This window comes from Miscanthus floridulus, chromosome 8 (assembly GCF_019320115.1).
Source record: "Miscanthus floridulus cultivar M001 chromosome 8, ASM1932011v1, whole genome shotgun sequence".
NCBI classification, from domain to species: Eukaryota; Viridiplantae; Streptophyta; class Magnoliopsida; order Poales; family Poaceae; genus Miscanthus; species Miscanthus floridulus.
Window position 1 is genome coordinate 119,781,787 of NC_089587.1, and position 20,693 is coordinate 119,802,479.

Below are 20,693 nucleotides of genomic sequence, written 5' to 3' on the forward strand. Positions count from 1 at the left end.
AGCAACAAGACCTTGACCAGGACACAAACTCAACACGATGGACTCTGAAACCGAAATATGCAAAGGTTATGGCGCGGAAGGTTCTAGGATAGAGGAAAAAATATGGCACTGGACTATGGGATGAAAGCGAAACACTCAAAACTAGGGGATAAATATGAATCTAATGGTATACCTTAGCTCTAGTTACCACTTAATAGAAATGGGGATCCTGATCTTCCGTCAGGTAGAGGTAACTATCATTGTAGCGGAGAATGACACACTGATCCAGCTTCAGATCGAAAGATCGAACCCTACAATCTTATCACCACAGCTCCTCTGGTTATCAACTAAGTCACGGACCAGGTTGATCTCGCCAAGAAGGCTAATCCCTGCCTGCGCAACAAAGAACACAAGCCAGAACAAGAAAGAACACAACCAAATTACAGATGAATGATTAATCTCACGAAGTTGGGGTCTCACAAACCGATGAACGGCAAAACTATTCTTGATAGAATAATCTCAGCAAAACCCAAAACATAATGACAGTGGTGGCATATGATTATAAAGGTCTTAGGGTCATCGCCTACCCTGGACGCACCCCCTAATGGGCCCAAACACGATACACGGTCCAACGGACCAAAAGACGGTGTCGCAGCACCTTGGTAGATTCTGGATGCTAACTTGTTTTGATGATTCCTATTGATTCTGAAGATCTTTTGATGTGAGACCACTTGGATTGGCTTCCTTATCAAATTAGCTTTCCATCCATATGTGGATCGTCGAAAACGGAGTTCAAATGCGTTCTAGGTGACCATTTTAAGGCAGACTAGTCCTAGAGGCCGAGGCAGACTCGAAATCATGTTGGACCGGGCCTTTGGTTCCTGTTGGACATCCTTGCCGGTCATCTTCGCCTCCACCATGTCCTCTAAGTCCTTCATGACCCTCTCCAATGTTTCTAAGCAAGATAACATCATTAGGTAGTAGTCTATTCTCAAAAGTATAAAAAGAATCGCTTAAGAACGAGCTCGCCTCTAAATTGAGTTGACGCATTCGAGCCCGGGTCATTGGACCTTGCATGACGGTTAAAGGATCAGCAGGTACATCCAAAGGAGTGATGTCCTCATCAGCCGGACGATGAAAAACGAAGAAGCTCCGGTCAGCCATTGTGATTCCTCGCCGGAGAAGAAAAAGAAGACAAGGGGAACGGTAAACCGAGCATGGATTTGCTAAACAAAACACGAGACGGTGTAGAGGAGATCAAGACAGTCCTTCGAGTTGTGACGGTTTTCGCAGGGGACGCCGGAGATGACCGGAAAACCTCGCTGAATGTTCGCTGGAAGTTCGCCGAAAACGTAGACAGGCAGAATATATAATAGGTCTAGGACCGGAGGTCGGGAAAAAATGAGGTATTTTTTTATAATTTCAGAAATTCCAGAAATTCATTTTCAGTTCAAAAATAATTCTAGAAGAAGCTGAAAACATTTTAAATCCTTGAAAAATATTTCTAAACTTCTAGAAATTCAAAGAAAACTTCTAAAGACAGATTGAGAGATATGAATCCAAATAAAGTATTTGGAGGCTGCGAAAACTGATTTTAGAGCATCCAAAAATTGGATTTTGCTCTAGGAAAAATGGGAAAAAAAATCCAAAAAAGTCTACAAAATTCCCAGTAAGGATCAGACGATGTCTAAACATGTTTTAAAAACTTAGCACACTCAAAAGCACAAAACTCAAGCAACAAAAAGCATCACATCAACAAAAGCATGTCAAATTAATTCAGAAATATTTGGAAAAGCACCATTTTCTTTAATAAAAATATACGGAAATCTAATAAAAATGTCGACAAATTTTATCCAAGTATAAAACATCATTTTTTATTTAGTGTTTTCTACTCACAACCCAAAATAGGAATTTTAGGGTGTGACAAACTACCCCACTTAACATAAATGTCGTCCCGAGATTCGAAGAGACTTGAGAGAAAGATAAAATAGATCATCAAGGTTGCTTTGAGATTTTTGAAGAGATATGATGAAAGGATTAAAAATTAGCATAAGCTGAAAAAGAAAGATCAAGACTCATGGTTGTTTCAAGATTTATGAGATATGATGAAAAGGTGATGGATTAGCATTACCTAAAAAGAAGCGTAAAGACTAGTCTTTCGTTTATCATTCAGAGAGACTAGGGAGAAGGATATGGTTGATCATTAGGTCTTCACATTATGAGGTGTAAAGACACGGAACAAAAATTAGCAAGAGATGATATAAAGGATAAAGATCTTATGGTGCTCACAATTCCTTGATTCAAGATTTATGAGATACATGGTGAAAGGATTACGAATTAGCAAAGATTGACAAGGAGAATGAAGATTGATTTTTCAAGCCTACATGCTTCATTGATTCTAGGTCTATGAGATGTAAGGACAAGGATTAAAGGTTGGCAAGAAACATAAGGGTTGGTCATAAGAAAGATATAGATCGATCTTTAGTTCTTTAGTCTAGTGACTCAATATGCTCGAGATTGATGCTGGTAGCGGACGCTACCCCACTTAATAGGATTCTTGCTTATCTTCGAGAATGTCCCTGAGAACATCTTCTTGTAGAAACTGTCTTTAGGGGTTTCCTTCGGAGATTTCCACTTTAAACAACACACAACACTCCCCTTAATAAGAATCTCATCCCGAGATTCGAGGAGGCTAGTGAGATGGACAAAGGATGGTCTTCAAACTTCAAACTTCCTTTTGTCCGAGATGGGAGGAGTGGTAGAGATCTCTACCCCACTTAACAAAGGGTCTTGTTCCACTTGGCGATGATGTTGAATGCGTCAAAGGTTTGCTATTGATAGTGCGTCCTTCAAGTATAGATTCACCATTGAGTAGTGATAAAGAAGAAAGCATGAAACCAAGGGTAGACAAGGTTGGTGTAAGTACAACAAGAATTAGGATTGATCAAAAGATAGGTAGGATAGAAGAGGACACTACCCCACTTAACAGAGATCGAGCTAAACCGCAAGACTTAACATTTCAGGCCTCCTTCGGAACTCAAGAACAAAGACGACACATAAGCAACACAATAAGCAAGACAAGCACTCAACACATCATCGAGACTACATGTGCTTCTTCCACAATGGTGGTCATCCTAAAGTGTGGATTATAGATGATGAAAGGCCATTGAAATTTTAACATGATGGGATTAGAAAATTGAGTAAATCAACGAAACAAAAATCAAGGGGATAAGCAGAAATAGCAGAAAGCTATCAAGGAGGGGATACAAGATGACAAGGAAGAGGAAATAGTCAAAATCAAAGAGTCAAGGGATGAGAAAATAGTTTTATAGTAAAATAAGTTTTAGAAAACCGCTAGTGCTATCTAGGCATACGTTCTACAGTCAACACTGCTCTAATACCATTCTGTCATGTCTAGTTTTACAAAGAAGACCAAGCACTTGTCATATATGTGCCCAAAAAGTCCACACATACAACAACATAATATAAAATATCAGAAACAATGTTATATAGCAGAAAACATAATTATATTTAACACTTACAACTATCAGAGTATCGTGGAACGGGTGCTAATCTTCTCTTTAGGCTCCATACTTCTCAGGGACGATTGACTGGTAAACATCATTGCTAGCGCATAGCTTCGGTCAGAACTGATGAGGACATCACTTCTTCAGAGGTACCCGCTGATCCTCCAACCGTCATGCAAGGTCCAATGACCCGAGCTCGAAAGCGACAACTCAATTTAGAGGTGAGCTCGTTCTTAAGCGATACTTTTCATACTTTTGAGAATAGACTACTACCTAATGATGTTATATTGCTTAGGAACATTGGAGAGGGTCATGAAGGACTTAGAGGAAGTGGTGGCGGTGATTATGACCAGCAAGGACGTCCAACATAAGCCAGAGGCCCAGTCCAACAAGAATTCGAGTCTGCTTCGGCCTCCAGGACCAGTCTGCCTTAAACTGGTCACCTAGGACGCATCTAGACTCTGTTTTCGATGATCCACATATGGATGGAAAGCTAATTTGATAAGGAAGCCAACACAAGTGGTTTCATGTCAAAATATGTTCGAAATCAATAGGAATCGTCAAAACAAGTCAGCATCTAGAATCTGTCAGGGTGCTGCGACACCGTCTTTTGGTCCGTTGGACCATGTATCGAGTTTGGGCCCATTAGGGGCGCGTCCAGGGGTCTTGCATGACCCTAGAGTCTTCATAAACAGCCACCGCCCCTCCATTAAGGTTCGGGTTTTGCTTAGATTAATCTGTCAAGAACAGTTTCGCCGTTCATCGGTTTGTGAGACCCCAACTTCATGAGTTTAATCATATATCTGTAATTTGGTTGCGTTCTTTCTTGTTCTTGCTTGTGTTCTTCGTTGCATAGGCAGGGATTAGCCTTCTTGGCGAGGTCAACCTGGTCCATGACTCGGTTGATAACCAGAGGAGTTGTGGTGCTAAGATTGTAGGGTTCGATCTTTCGATCTGAAGCCGGATCGATGTGTCATTCTCCGCCACAACGATAGTTACCATCACCTGACGGAAGATCGGGATCCCCATCTTCATTAAGTGGTAATCAGAGCTAAGGTATACCGTCAGGTTTACTTTTATTCCCTAGTTTGAGTATTTCGCATTCGTCCCATAGTTCAGTGCCATACTTGTTTTTCCTGTCCTAGAACCTTCCGCGCCATAGCCTTTGCATATTTCAATTTCAGTCTGTCGTGTGGAGTTTGTGTCCTGGTCGAGGTCTTGTTGCTGGTTAGGTCATGTTAGAGTCCAGTTCATGTGTTTTTCCCCATCGTTTCCATCAAATCTTGGCTGCCGTGACTAATTTTGCACACATTGTTCTCATTTTGTCCTCTAATTCGGAGCCCATTCTTAAAATTGGTCTAGTTTTCGCATATGAACTTCGTTTTCGATGTTCCATATATGCAAATCAATCAGAAAAAAAATTTGGATCCGTCCATCCCTGCATTGACGGGGTTCAAAATTTTTAGATTGGTCAAAAAGTGGTCACAAGATCCTCTTTTCGTAGTCACAAGGCTTTTATCGATTTTGATCCAGTTTTCTAAAAATTCCACAGGCCACGTCTTACACTTGTTTGAGCTCATATTTTCTGTGGTTACTTCTTTTGTGCTCCTAAGCAAAGGAAAATATAAAAAAATAAAATAAAAAGTCAAAATTTCCCAAAAAACAACGACAGTCCAAAAAATAGAAAAAAAAGAGAGGGGCAAAAGAGGAACAATATCTAGAGGAGCACATAGAGAAGACCAAAGTGAGCTATGTTAGCGTGTGTTGTCTGGTTCCTTGTTTGTGTTGCTGTCTCCATCCACTATACTTGTTTTTCTCACACCTATCACCTTGCTATCCACCATACTTTTGTCACACACCTGGTACTTGCAACACTTTAGACCAGCAATGAGAATAAGTACTTTGGACTATAATTCAGTATTATTTTCTGTTACTGACTTATGTGCTAGATATACATCTTACTCTTTGTTTACCTTCCAAGCTCCACAAATTCTTTAGATCAGTATGGACAAAGGGCTTTGCAATCTCAGTACCACTACCTCATAGGTATCAGGAACCAGCCACCGGTTGTACCGCCCACTGCTTGCGTTGGTAAGAACTTTGTAAGAGCTTGGTAAGGTGCCTCCACTTGCTGTGAAAAGTGACACCACTGCAATCACGTAGTTATTTGGTAGGGATAACTTTCACCGTTTGTTCCTATTTTTGTGTTTACAATGGCAGGAGGTGAACAGACTGGAGATAACAACCCTAAGGGTTTCAACGAGTGTGTAAGTCAAGAGCAACTATAAGCTGTTGTAGAGGATGCCCAAAAAAGGATGAATGAGGCCGTCAGGAAGGCCATCACTGACGCACTCATTGAACTCAACATTGGCAACAGCATGGAGAGGTTGGACAAACGAATTTCCACACTAACCGACAAGGTTACTGAGTTAGAAACATTGGTGGTGGTCAACAACAATGATGTCTCTGGTAGCAACACCGATGGTCTCTTGCCAGAAGACACGGTCCATGATGTCGCTGGAAACATGGATCGAGCAGCCTTCCGACAAGAGAGATTACGACAACGTCTTCGCCGCAACACGACAGGTATGGGTGGTGTCCACCACCACCACCGTTAAGGTAATAATCACCATGTGCCCGATGATCCTTATGCAAAAATTAAGTTCACAATACCATCTTTTTTGGGTCATTATGATGCTGAGGGATATCTTGATTGGGAGATGACGGTAGAACAAAAGTTTAGTGCCCACCTTGTACCTGAGCAGCATAGAGTTAGACAAGCTACTAGTGAGTTTAAGGATTTTGCCATTATTTGGTAGAATGGGCTAGCTGCATAGAATGCTTTACCTGGTTCATGGGAAGAACTTAAGGTAGCTATGCATGATCGTTTTGTTCCTCCCTCTTATCATAGAGACTTGCGTAAGAAATTGATGTGTTTAGAACAAGGAGATAAAGCTGTATAGGATTACTATGGTGAGCTCCAAAAGGGATTGATGCGTTGTAGTGTTGTGGAGGGGAACGAAGATGCCATTTGTCATTTTTATTCGGGTTTGAGGCATGAGATTCAGGACATTGTTGATTATAAAGAATTTAACACTGTCAACCAGTTGTTTCAGTTTGCTATGCTTGCAGAAAATGAATTGTAGGGGCATGAACAGCAGGGCAAGAGCAAGGTCAACACCAGCACATACATGCCACGCTCGGCACCATCTTTGGGGCTGACCAAGCCAACCACTTTTCGGACGCCTCCACCAGTGAGCAAGTGACCAACAGCCTCTGGAGTTTCCGCTACACCTAAGGCACCTCCCACACGACCTTTAGATTCAGGTAAAAATTCTTTGCAGGTGCCTACCAAGAGTTTCTCATTCGTTGCATCGATGGGACGCACTTCGGGTATTCAGTGCCACCGCTGCCATGGCATTGGCCATGTGCAGAAGGATTGCCCAAGTCAGCAGGCATATACTGCTATAGAAGATGATTACATCAGCACCTCTGACACTGAGGATGAAGAAGACCAAGATGCAGATGAGGAGGGCGACGAAGTCCTTGGTGACGAGGCCATGGCGTCCTATAGGAGCATCATTGTACAGCGGGTGCTCAGCTCACAAGTCCAGCAACCTGAGAAGCTATAATGCCATAACTTGTTCTAGATTTTCTTCGTCATCAGCGACCGTTGAGCACGTGTCGTTATTGATGGAGGTAGCTGCAACAATTTGGTGAGTTCTGATTTGGTCAAGAAGCTTGGCATGACCACACGCCCACACCCACGTCCATACCATATTCAGTGGCAAAATGATTCTGGTAAAGTAAAGGTAACACAAACTTGCAGAGTTTCATTTTCCATTAGTTCTTATACTGATTCTGTTGATTGTGATGTGGTACCTATGCAAGCTTGTTCACTCTTATTAGGTCGTCCTTGGGAACATGATAATGATGCTACACACCATGGTAGAAGTAATAAATACACTTTTGTGCATAAAGGAAAGAAAATTACTTTGGTACCTTTGACCCCTGCTCAAATTGTACAAGCTGATAGAGAACGCGCTGCTAGTTTCAATGATGTTCAATCTAAAAATCAATAAGTTGCTAATTCTATTTTCCCACCTAAAAAGGATAAGTCTACATCTATTTCTAAGGCTGAGGGGATTAAATTGAAGGGTGGTGTTATGCTTGCAACAAAAGATGACCTTGCTGAAATTTCGGATGATGATTATTGCTATGCTTTGGTATGCAAACGAGCTATGTTTTTGCTTGATGATATTGTTAGCTCGGTACCTTCTGCTGTCACTAACCTTTTGCAGGAGTATTAGGACATTTTTCTAGCTGAGATACCCCCGGGACTGCCACCTATGAGAGGGATAGAGCATCAAATCGATTTGATTCTGGGAGCAACCTTGCCCAACCAAGCTGCCTATCAAACCAATCCTGAGGAGACTAAGGAAATTCAACGACAAGTCCAAGATCTTTTGGACCACGGGTATGTACGTGAAAGCCTTAGTCCTTGTGCTGTTCCTATACTTTTGGTTCCTAATAAAGATGGAACTTGGCGTATGTGTGTTGATTGTAGAGCCATCAATAATATTACCATTCGGTATCGTCATCCTATTCCTAGGCTAGACGACATGTTAGATGAGTTGTGTGGTTCTATAATTTTCACTAAGATTGACTTACGAAGTGGCTACCACCAAATTAGAATGAAACTTGGAGATGAATGGAAAACTGTGTTTAAAACCAAATTCGGGTTGTATGAGTGGTTAGTAATGCCTTTTGGTTTGATAAATGCACCTAGCACTTTCATGCGCTTAATGAATGAGGTTTTAAGAGCTTTTATTGGATATTTTGTGGTAGTTTACTTTGATGATATATTGATTTACAGTAAGTCTTTTGATGAACATATGGATCACTTACATGCTGTTTTTAATGCTTTACGTGATACATGTTTATTTGGTAACCTTGAGAAGTGCATCTTTTGCATGGATTGAGTTTCTTTTCTTGGCTATGTTGTAACTCCACAGGGAATTGAGGTGGACGAGATGAAAATTGAAGCCATAAAGAGCTGGCTGGTTCCCCAAACTGTCACACAGGTGAGGAGTTTTCTTAGTCTTGTAGGATTCTACCGCCGCTTCATCAAAGATTTCAGCACCATTGCTGCCCCATTGCATGAGTTGACAAAGAAAGGAGTGGTGTTTCATTGAGGAGAGGCACAAGAGGAGTCCTTTGACTCTTTGAAGGACAAGCTTATGCACGCACCATTGCTGCAACTTCCAAATTTTGGTAAGACTTTTGAGGTAGAATGTGATGCTAGTGGAGTTGGCATTGGTGGTATTTTGATGCAAGATGGTAAACCAGTTGCTTACTTTAGCGAAAAATTGCATGGTCCTGTTCTTCATTATTCCACGTATGATAAAGAATTGTATGCACTTGTTCGTTCTTTGGAGACGTGGCGTCATTATTTGTGGCCTAAAGAATTTGTTATTCATTCTGATCATGAATCACTTAAGTATCTTCGCTCTCAAAATAATCTGAATCGTAGGCATGCTAAATGGGTTCAGTTTATTGAATCTTTTCCTTATATTATCAAACACAAGAAAGAGAAGGATAATGTGATTGTTGATGCTTTATCTAGAAGATATACATTGCTGTCCCAACTTGATTGCCGGATTTTTGGTCTTCAATCCATTAAAGAACAATATGTGCTTGATCCTGATTTTAAAGATGTGTTGCTTAATTGTAGAGAGGGACGCACATGGAATAAGTTTATGATCAGTGATGGTTTTTGTTTAGAGCTAACCGCCTATGTATTCCAGTTGGTTCCGTTCGTCTTTTGTTGTTGCAGGAGGCACATCGAGGCGGATTGATGGGACATTTTGGTGCCAAGAAGATGGAGGAGGTGCTGTCCACACACTTCTTTTGGCCAAGGATGAGGCGAGATGTAGAGCGGTATGTGGCTTGGTGTGCCACATGTCAAAAAGCCAAGTCACGGTTGAACCCACATGGTTTGTATATGCCTCTTCCTGTTCCTTCTACTCCTTGGACAGATATATCTATGGATTTTGTGTTGGGATTGCCAGGGACTAAGAGGGGGAGGGATAGTATTTTTGTGGTGGTTGATCGTTTTTCTAAGATGGCATATTTTATTCCTTGTCATAAGAGTGATGATGCTGTTCATATTGCTGACCTTTTCTTTCAAAAAATTGTTTGCTTGCATGGTATGCCTTCTACTATTGTTTTAGATCGCGATGCAAAATTCTTGAGTCATTTTTTGCGCATGTTGTGGAATAAATTGGGGACCAAGCTGCTGTTTTCTACAACATGTCATCCCCAAACTGATGGGCAAACTGAGGTTGTGAATCAAACATTGTCCACCATGTTGAGAGCCATTTTGAAGTGCAATTTGAAGATATGGGAAGAGTGTTTGCCACATGTGGAGTTTGCATATAACAGGGCGGAACATTCCACCACCAAGTTAAGTCCTTTTCAGGTAGTGTATGGTTTTAACCCCCGTGCTCCTATTGATCTTTTGCCTTTACCTACCACTAAGAGAATACATAGTGATGCTAGAGAGCGTGCTGATTTTATTCGTAAGTTGCATGAAACAACTAAAGCAAATATTAAAAGCGTGAATGAAAAGTATAGAATTGCTGGTAGTAAAGGTAGAAAAGAGATTAAACTTGAATCGGATGATTTGGTTTGGTTACATTTAAGAAAAGATAGATTTCCTGAGCTACGTAAGTCTAAATTAATGCCAAGAGCAGCTGGTCCTTATAAGATCATTGAGAAAATAAATGATAATGCCTACAAACTTGAATTGCCACCCGAGTTCGGGGTTAGTCCCACCTTTAACATTGCAGATTTGAAACCTTATTTGGGAGAAGAAGATGAGCTTGAGTTGAGGACAACTCCAATTCAAGAGGGGGAGGATGATGAGGACATCACTTTTTCAGAGGTACCCGCTGATCCTCCAACCGTCATGCAAGGTCCAATAACCCGGGCTCGAAAGCGATAACTCAATTTAGAGGTGAGCTCGTTCTTAAGCGATACTTTTCATACTTTTGAGAATAGACTACTACCTAATGATGTTATCTTGCTTAGGAACATTGGAGAGAGTCATGAAAGACTTAGAGGAAGTGGTGGAGGTGATTATGACCAGCAAGGACGTCCAACACAAGCCGGAGGCCTAGTCCAACAAGAATTCGAGTCTGCCTCGGCCTCCAGGACCAGTCTATCTTAAACTGGTCACCCAAGATGCATCTGGACTCTGTTTTTGATGATCCACATATGGATGGAAAGCTAATTTGATAATGAAGCCAATCCAAGTGGTTTCATATCTAAAGCTATTCGGAATCAATGGTAATCATTGAAACAAGTCAGCGTCCAGAATCTGCCAGGGGCTGTGACACTGTCTTTTGGTCCGTTGGACCATGTATCGAGTTTGGGCCTATTAGGGGCGCGTCCAGGGGTCTTACACGACCCTAGAGTCTTCATAAACAGCCACCGCCTCTCCATTAGGGTTCGGGTTTTGCTTAGATTAATCTGTCAAGAATAGTTTCGCCGTTCATCGGTTTGTGAGACCCCAACTTCATGAGTTTAATCATTCATCTGTAATTTGGTAGCGTTCTTTCTTGTTCTTGCTGGTGTTCTTCATTGCGCAGGCAAGGATTAGCCTTCTTGGTGAGGTCAACCTAGTCCGTGACTCGGTTGATAACCAGAGGAGTTGTGGTGCTAAGATTGCAGGGTTCGATCTTTCGATCTAAAGCCGGATCGGTGTGTCATTCTCCGCCACAATGATAGTTACCATCACCTGATGGAAGATCAGGATCCTCATCTCCATTAAGGATGATGAGGACATCACTTCTTTAGAGGTACCTGCTGATCCTCCAACCGCCATGCAAGGTCCAATGACCCGGGCTCGAAAGCGACAACTCAATTTAGAGGTGAGCTCGTTCTTAAGCGATACTTTTTATACTTTTGAGAATAGACTACTACCTAATGATGTTATCTTGATTAGGAACATTGGAGAGGGTCATGAAGGACTTAGAGGAAGTGTTGAAGGTTATTATGACCAGCAAGGACGTCCAACACAAGCCTGAGGCCCAGTCCAACAAGAATTCGAGTCTGCCTCGGCCTCTAGGACTAGTCTGCCTTAAACTGGTCACCCAGGACACATCCGAACTCCGTTTTTGATGATCCACATATGGATGGAAAGCTAATTTGATAAGAAAGCCAATACAAGTGGTTTCATATCAAAAGCTATTCGGAATCAACAGGAATCGTCGAAACAAGTCAGCATCCAAAATCTGCCAAGGTGCTGCGACACCGTCTTTTGGTCCGCTGGACCATGTATCGAGTTTGGGCCCATTAGGGGCACGTCCGGGGGTCTTGCATGACCCTAGAGTCTTCATAAACAGCCGCCGCCCCTCCATTAGGGTTTGGGTTTTGCTTAGATTAATCTGTCAAGAATAGTTTCGCCGTTCATCGGTTTGTGAGACCCCAACTTCATGAGTTTAATCATTCATCTGCAATTTGGTTATGTTCTTTCTTGTTCTTGCTTGTGTTCTTCGTAGCGTAGGCAGGGATTAGCCTTCTTGGCGAGGTCAACCTGGTCCGTGACTCGGTTGATAACCAGAGGAGTTGTGGTGCTAAGATTGTAGGGTTTGATCTTTCGATCTGAAGTCAGATCGGTGTGTCATTCTCCGCTACAACAATAGTTACCATTACCTAACGGAAGATCGGGATCCCCGTCTCCATTAGGAGCGATCACAATGCAACAAAAGAATGAATTAAAACCCTAGGTTCATTTGAAATTAAAAGGTTATTGAATAAATATTAATCAAATTATATTTCAATCAATAAATTCATAATTGGGTTGCAGGATAAACATTAGTACCATTGCGTAGAGCACGACGCTACAAAACTAACACAACAAGAACTACTCGAATCGGAGACTAAACGATGAAACGGTGGAGATTAAATAATCGATGCCAAAACCATAAATAAGTCTTCTACCTTGGGTCATACTATTCATCTGGATGTGGCCATGGCTGGGGGCTGCCACAGCTCGCGCGGAAGGGAACCGGGGACGGCTGGCCTGGCCGGCCAGCGGCGGTACGCGGCCGCGCGACGGCTCGCTGGGCCCGCCCGTGGGGTCACGGTGGTCAGCGCAGGGCCTGCACGGCCGAGCCCACACATGCCGGCGGTGGCGCCTGCTGTGCAGGGCGCGAGAGGCCACAGGGCCGGGGGCCGGGGTGCGAGGTCCACGCGGTGGGGGTGCAGGAGTGCGGTCAAGGGGCAGAAACGGTGCTGCAGCGCCGACCGACGAAACACGAAGAAGCTCCGATCAGTCATGGTGATTCCTCGCCGGAGAAGAAAAAGAAGACATGGGGAACGGTCAACAGAGCACGTATTTGCAAAACAAAACACGAGACGGTATAGAGGAGATCGTGACGAACCTCCCAGTGGTGACGGTTTCTACAGGGGACGCTGGAGATGGCCGAAAAACCTCGCCGAATGTTCGCTGGAAACCTAGGCAGAACTTCAGCGATAGATGTCCGGAGTTAGGAGTGGCGGCTCGCGATAGCGTTTTCAGATCTAGAACGAGCGCGTCGACGAGAACACCGGCGTATATATAGGTCTAAGGGTTGGAGGTTGGAAAAAACGAGGTATTTTTATAATTTCGAAAATTCCGGAAATTCATTTTCAGTTCAAAAATAATTCTAAAAAAAGCTGAAATCATTTTAAATCCCTAAAAGTATTTATAAACTTCCAAAAGTTCAAAGAAAACATCTAGAGACAAATTGAGAGATATGAATCCAAATAAAGTATTTGGAGGCTGCAAAAACTGATTTTAGAGCATCCAAAAATTGGATTTTGCTCTAGAAAAAAGTTCCGAAAAAGTCTAGAAAATTCCCGGAAATGATTGGACGATGTTTAAACATGTTTTTAAAACTTAGCACACTCAAAAGCACAAAACTCAAGCAACAAAAAGCATCACATCAACAAAAGCACGTCAAATTAATTCAGAAATATTTGGAAAAGCACCATTTTCTTTAATAAAAATATACGGAAATCTAAATGAACGTGGACAAATTTTATCAAATATAAAAATTATTCTTTTTATTTAGTGTTTTCTATTCTCAACCCAAAATAGGAATTTTAGGGCGTGACACTAAATTAGTTATGAAATATATTTTTATAGTAAATCTATTTGAAAACATAAAAATTGATACTATTTCTTAAGTTTCACTCATCTCAATCGTAGAACTGTATTTTATTTTGTAAAGGGGAGTACTTTTGGAGCGCATAATTTTTTATTGTTTTACTTAAAGATTTGAGAAAACAAAAATATAAAAGCATGTCAAGTTTTCTTGTTTGGTAATATCCCACTGTATCCAGTTGCATGCACCGATTGCTTTAATCAAAAAGCTTAAGCTAATAGGAAAATATGTGGCAGTTCACTTATATTTTACATAACATTCTCATGGAGGCTCACCTCATGAGATCGAGCAATAATTATTTTATTTAAGACAGAATTTGCTTCTGGACACTAAAAGTGATCTTACTTTGCTGGTGGACACCAAAAAATAGAGCGATTTGCTGGTGGATACTTTTGTTGTTGCGAAATTTGCTCATGGACACTTTTGTTGAGATCTCGGAAATGAATATTTTATTTGGCCCAGTGTGTAGGAGCAAATTTGATAACAACAAAAGTGTCCACCAGCAAATCGCTCCATTTTCGATATCCACCAGCAAAGGGACGTCACTTTCAGTGTCTAGAAGCAAATTTTGCATTTATTTTATTGTCCTAGCCATGGATTTAAATTTGAGACCTCCGGTGGATGCTACATTGAGTTACATGAATCCACTGGTTTAAACTAGAGAGAATTATTTATTTGGCACCGAAACAAATCAGTGTTTTGTATTTGGCACTCGAAAATTTGAACTTTCTTATATGGCATCAAGTTGAAATTTCCTTTCGTAAATAGCACTGCCGTCCATTTAGGACCATAACGGTGTCAAGTGACTGATAAAAAGACATAAATACCCTTGTTTTGCAGCAGAAATCCACGGTGTCAAATAGGGAAGTTCAAGTATTTTAGTATGGACGATATTGCCGGAGCTCTTACGTAGCCCCGTGCCATCGCCCTGGCGACCCGACGCATAGACCCCGTACCAACGTCCCCGCATCACCGTCCTACCGACTGAAGGAGGCAGGACAATGGCGTGTCGCTGCCCCCATGGGAGCGCCTAGCTCGCTTTGCCGCAACCTCGCTAGTGCTGCACGCTGGTCATCGCGGTCTCCGCGTGCCGCTCGCCGCTGTCCGCGCGAGGTCTGTCGGCACCACAGCGCCTCACCATGCACCGGCGCCGCTATCGTGGCCCCACACACAAGCTCCCAGCTCGCTGCCGACGTTACTTTCCAAGTTGTCGGTGAGTCATTCAGCGCTCATAGGTTTCTGCTTGCGGCCCGATCGCGAGTCTTCAAAGCAGAGCTGTGGGGCGCCATGAAGGAGAGCACGGCCACAGGGGACTGCATCCGGATTGATGACATGCTACCTCAGGTGTTCAAGGCCCTGCTCCATTTCATCTACACTGACTCGCTGCCACAGATGGAGGAACAAGAGGAGGCCGCGATGGCCCAGCATCTGCTGGAAGCGGCGGACATGTATGACATGCAGAGGCTCAAGCTGATTTGTGAGGAGAAGCTATACAGGCACCTAGACGTCAGCATGGCCGCAACCACATTGGTGTTGGCTGAACAACACTCCTGCCGTGGTCTCAAGCAGGCTTGCATTGAGTTTCTCAAATCTCCTGATGCACTGGAAGCAGTCATGGAAACTGATGGCTTTGAGCATCTGACTAAAAGCTGCCCTGTTCTCGTGAAGGAGTTGATGTCCGAGCTTTACCTGTTCAAGCAATGCAAGAGAAGGAAATTGAAGACATGAGCCTAAGATTTCATCATTTGGTAATGACGATTGGGACTATCCTAGAAGAAATTAGTGGTTAAGCCCTTTGGAAACAATGAACAAAACGCAAAGCTATGCTTCAGCAGCATGAACAGGTGGTCGTAGCTCACCTTCAGCACCGGCAGTACTAGATTCTTCACCTCATTGTCAGCCCACAAGTCGTTATTCAGGACTTCATCCCAGTGCTTCCAGCTGGTTGAAGCATCCAGGGCACTACCAGCTACCTCTGCCGCCAATGGCAAGCCCTAACATTTCTTCGCGATCTTCTCACCGATCTCTACAAGTTCTTGGTCGACGTTGGCATCACTATTCGGCAGTGCCCGTCGCTGGCATACACGCCAGCAGTCTTCATCTGACAAGCATTTGAGATGATACACCTTGGTGCTCACCATCCTGGTAACCTTGTTGCTCCTCATCGTCATGGCAACCGCACTCCCCGGAGCACAGCGGCTCAGCGGGGCCATCAGGCTGTTCTAGTGGCTAGGATTGTCATCCCACACGTCGTCGAGAACGATCAAGCACCTCATCCGAGCGCGATCTGGTGACCGCCTCGACGATCTTGCGGGTCACGCTGACGACGTCGAACTCATAGGATACCCAAATCCAGTGTGTCAGTTCGAAGCACGACTTCACAGCCTCCATGTCGCAGATGTGCTGCATCAGAGCTTTCTTGCCGACGCCGGCCATCCCGACGATGGGCACGACAGCGTAGGTCCTCCCGCCGTCCGGCTCCCCGCGTACCAGCACGGCGACCCTCTCAATGTCGCGCTGCCGCCCGTGGAGGCGCTCGGGACGGGGAAGCGCGCTGCTTGGCACGAGTGGGCTCGCCGGTGGCCGGGGCGCGCCGTCGTCGGGCCGCAGCTGGAGCTTCTTCCTGTCTGACGCGATCTCCTCATACCTCGCCCAGATGCCGTCGATCTTGCGGCGGAGCCGCCTCGCGATCTCCTCGTACCGCGCCCCCGCCCCGCGAGATGGGGCCAGCGCCGGCCGGCGAGCCCGCCCCACCGCCGCGTCCCCTGCCAGAAACTCGGCCCGCCCCGCTGCCGCGACCCCTGCTGGACCCGCTCGTCGATCTGCCACCATGGGGAGACCTCGGCTGAGGGACCGGCGCCTCTAGCTGAAGGAAGGGCGCCGTGATTTGTTGGGCGCCGGCGGCCGATGGCTCCTCCGCCCTCATCTCCTCCGGCTTCAGTTTTGTTTTGTTTTCACAGGATGAGAAGACTGACGGGGGAAGAAGGGACCGAGCCGGTGTGTGCGACCAAATTAAGAGGGCTATTTTGGTACTTATTAAAAACATTGACATGGTCAACGAAGTCAACAAACGGTTGGATGGCCAAAATGGATGGAAGTGCCATATACGGAAGGAATTTTCAAGTTGATGCTAGATAAGAAAGTTTAAAATTTTTAGTGCCAAATACAAAAGAGTGATTTGTTTCGATGCCAAATACAGAATTCTCCCTTTAAACTATTAAAAAAGAGGTAAACAATAAACTTATACTCCAACACATTGTATCCGTCTTAAAAGTTGGTTGTCGTGTACACAAATCCATCCGTCGACCCCTGGTAAAACTTTTGACTTGGAAACGGATGCAACAATCTGAGGGCATAGACGACATTTCGTGGCGCCATCGAGTACAGCCTCGGCCTCGAAATTTGAAATACCGGGAGTGGCTTTGCTGAGCTGTGCTCGAAGGAGGCAGAGCATCCGTTTGTTTTTCCCGTACGCATTTGCTGCCGCCCCCTATCCCCACACCCCAGCTGGCCCGCTCACCGACCAAACACCCGCAGCAGAGCAGAGGGATCTCACAGACCTCACGTTGGTCCACTCGTCAGCGAGGAAAAATCGATGCAGCGCACTCAGACCCCGTGTACACGAAACGACGTGTCTACTGACTGACTGCTGGGGCCCGGGCGCCCGTGGCCCGTCCTGTCGGGGAGGTCCGGGCGGGGCGACAGGTGCTGGCCGGAGACAAGCCCCGGGGGCCTCAGGCTTTACGAGCTCCCCCCCCCCCCCCCCCCCCCCCCCCGCCTCGGTTCCCGGACCGGTCCCCTACAACTACAGAGTACTCCCTCCGTCCCTTAATGTGTGTCGTTCTAGAATTTGATTTAGAAATTAAGGAACCTAGCGATAAACCTGAATACCCCTATAATACAGAGTACTCCCTCCATCCCTTGATGTGTATCGTTCTAGAATTTAGCTTAGCCCTTGTTTAGTTCGCGAAATTTAGAATTTGGGGTTACTGTAGCACCTTCGTTTTTATTTGGCAAATAGTGTCCAAACATTGACTAATTAGGCTTAAAACGTTCGTCTCACAATTTCCCACCAAATTGTGCAATTAGTTTTTCTTTTCGTCTACATTTAATGCTCCATGCACGGGCCGTAAACATTTGATATGACAGGTACTGTAGCATTTTTTTGGACTTTGGGGTCCAACTAAACAAGGCGTTAGGAATTAAGGAACCTAGCGACAAACCTGAACACCCCTATAAAATACAGAGTACGTTCACGTGCGAATGGACATGTCATTAATGCTCATTCTTGGATTGAAAGATGCAGGCATGCCACACACAAATATTATTTTTACGGTAAACAAAACACAGTTGTCACATCAACTTTTTCTACAGTTACACATGCACCGCATTATTTTGGACTTAAAGAAACCAAACATTACACCAAATCGTGGGCGGCAAACAGCACTTGACGCCAAAAAATATCAGTGCGCTCCATTTTTACACAGAAGAGGCAAACTAAATTTTGAAACTAGTGCTCCTAGCGCCATTTTTCTAACTCTTGTGCCAATAAAGCCTGGTAACCCTTCGTTCCACTCATTTGAACCATTTCTCATGCATCCTCCATGGCAATAGACTTGAACACAGTACTAGAGGGAGGGGAGGAGTTGCCAGATCTCAACAAGAAGCCTGATGAACATGAAGAGGATCATAATCCCTTCGAAGATGTAGTGGATTCAATTGAAGTTAGAGGATCTGGTCGCTTTGGTCTCCATCCTGATCAAATTCATGAACAAGCAGAAATTCATCAAGGTAAGCACGTTTGCTTGCATCCAAATATGAGTGTACTGTTTCAAGCTCTCTCTCTCTCTCTCACACACACACACACACACCCTCTCCCTCTCCCTCTCCCTCTCCTAAAATTAGTGTGCTGGTTTATTTCTGTCCTAAAATCATAAGCAACATCAGGGAATTTAGTCATTACTATCTTTTGTCACCTGAAACTCTTTTGTGTACCACTTGTTCTATGTAACCTCTCTATCCTAAAATATCATGGGCTTCTCTTTATCTTCTATCCGTCCTAAAATTAGTATGAACTGGTAGTCTCTCATAAAAATTTAAGCAACATTAGTTAGGTTTATGTGTGAGGCATGCAACTCATATTTGCTTTTGGTTCAAAATGAAATTGTAGTGAGGGGAGAATAGCTCACTTGTGGGGTGACAATGCCTTTCATATTCATCAGCTGCTTCTGTACAGGTGATAATGTTTGCCATCCATTTGATTTGAATGATCCACTAGTAGAACAACAAGGAAACCTGCATGCAGGTGATTATTTCCCTTAGGTTCAAGTCATGTTTGTAAGAATAATTGTCCCTATGAAAAGTTTGATAATTTATTTAATGACAATCAGCACACAGCATCTACATTTTTTTGTAGGAAATGACAACACTGCCTTACAAGCAGAACATGATACCTTGGACGATCTCATACAAGACTTCGGAGTGTACATGGATGATGTTGACATCATATTTGATGAATAGGAGTTGTCCGACTCGGATGACGACGAAGATCAGCAAACCCAGCAAGAAGAAGCAATAAATATGGTCAGGATTTTGATAGAAAGAGAACGGCAAGACACTTATGAAGATTTGCTTCGGTTAAGCAATAATGGCAAATTAAAAAGAGACAGCACAACACTTATTGCTGCAAAGTACAATGTCCATGTGCGTACAATACAATGGGTATGGCAGAGAGAAAAAAATGTTTGGAACAAGGCATACCAATAGATGTCAAATCTTTACGACCTAAGAATTATGGTCATAAAAAAATTCAAGTGGACCTCACAAAGGTTGTTGATATTCTCTTAAACAGAAGGGGTACCATAAGGTCACTAGCAACTGCTCTTAATATCAATAAAAGCTCTCTACATAGGTTGTTCAAAGAAGGCTTGCTACGACGACACTCCAACTCATTGAAGCCTTATTTGAAGGAAGAAAACAAACAGGCAAGGCTGCGGTGGGTTCTCTCTATGCTAGAAGAAAGTACTCTACCAGACAATCCCAAGTTCAAAGAAATGAAAAATATTATTCACTCAGATGAGAAGTGGTTCAATGGGACAAAGAAGAATCTGACTATGTACATGCATCCAGATGAAGAAGACCCACATAGAACAGTGCAAAATAAGAATGTCATTCACAAAGTCATGTTTTATTCTGCTGTTGGAAAGCCTAGGTTTGATGCTGAAGGGAGATGCTATTTTGATGAGAAGCTAGGCATATGGGCTTTTGTGCGAACGGTACTAATCTTTGTCTAAATAATACTTGCAATCCCTTTTATGTTATTTCAAATAACATTCTTTTTAATTATAGGAACCAGCAAAAAGGAGAAGTAGCAACAGACTAAGGGGCACACCTATCACAAAGTCCATGAAGGTTGATAGACAAACAATGAGAACTTATATGATCGACAAACTCATACCAGAAATACAAGCCCGTTGGCCCAGAGAAGCAAGGCATGAGACAATATGGATACAATAGGACAATGCTCCTTCTCATGTACCAGTAGATGATGCAGTTTTTGCTGCAGCAGTAGCCCGAACAGGCCTCGATATACGCCTAATGAACCAACCTCCTAATTCTCCTGATATGAACTGCCTTGACCTTGGTTTCTTTGCTTCTCTTCAGTCGCTAACGGATAGAACGACATCCAGAAACATGGACGAGCTCATCCAGAATGTGTACATTGAATATCAAAACTACAACCTCATCCTTCTCAATAGGGTATTCCTCACACTACAAACATGCATGATTCAAGTTATGAAGGATAATGGAGGCAATAGGTACAAGATCCCTCACATGAACAAAGAGAGGCTAGAGGCACAAGGCATGCTCCCTACAACTCTAAGTTGTGATAGCCAGCTAGTTCAAAGGGCTTTTGAGTTGTTGAACACTTAATGGTTCTATTCATGTAAACATCGCTTGTGATGCTTTTGTG

At 43.6% G+C, this 20,693-nt stretch overlaps 1 protein-coding gene and 2 pseudogenes across 1 annotated transcript; 2 read left to right on the forward strand and 1 right to left on the reverse strand.

The window, feature by feature from the left end:
* Nucleotides 1-15,007: 15,007 nt before the first annotated feature.
* Nucleotides 15,008-15,448, forward strand: LOC136469820 (BTB/POZ and MATH domain-containing protein 1-like). Its single transcript, XM_066467871.1, has one exon. The coding sequence runs from the start codon at nt 15,008-15,010 to the stop codon at nt 15,446-15,448; it is 441 nt and encodes a 146-aa protein (XP_066323968.1).
* Nucleotides 15,449-15,489: 41 nt separating this feature from the next.
* LOC136469821 (putative disease resistance RPP13-like protein 1) lies at nt 15,490-16,552 on the reverse strand (annotated as a pseudogene).
* Nucleotides 16,553-19,019: 2,467 nt separating this feature from the next.
* LOC136469822 (uncharacterized) lies at nt 19,020-20,236 on the forward strand (annotated as a pseudogene).
* The last annotated feature ends 457 nt before the right edge of the window (nt 20,237-20,693 follow it).

What these genes read in the sequence shown, in the direction of transcription:
- LOC136469820 (XM_066467871.1), top strand. Translation starts at nt 15,008, where the DNA reads ATGAAGGAGAGCACGGCCACAGGGGACTGCATCCGGATTGATGACATG.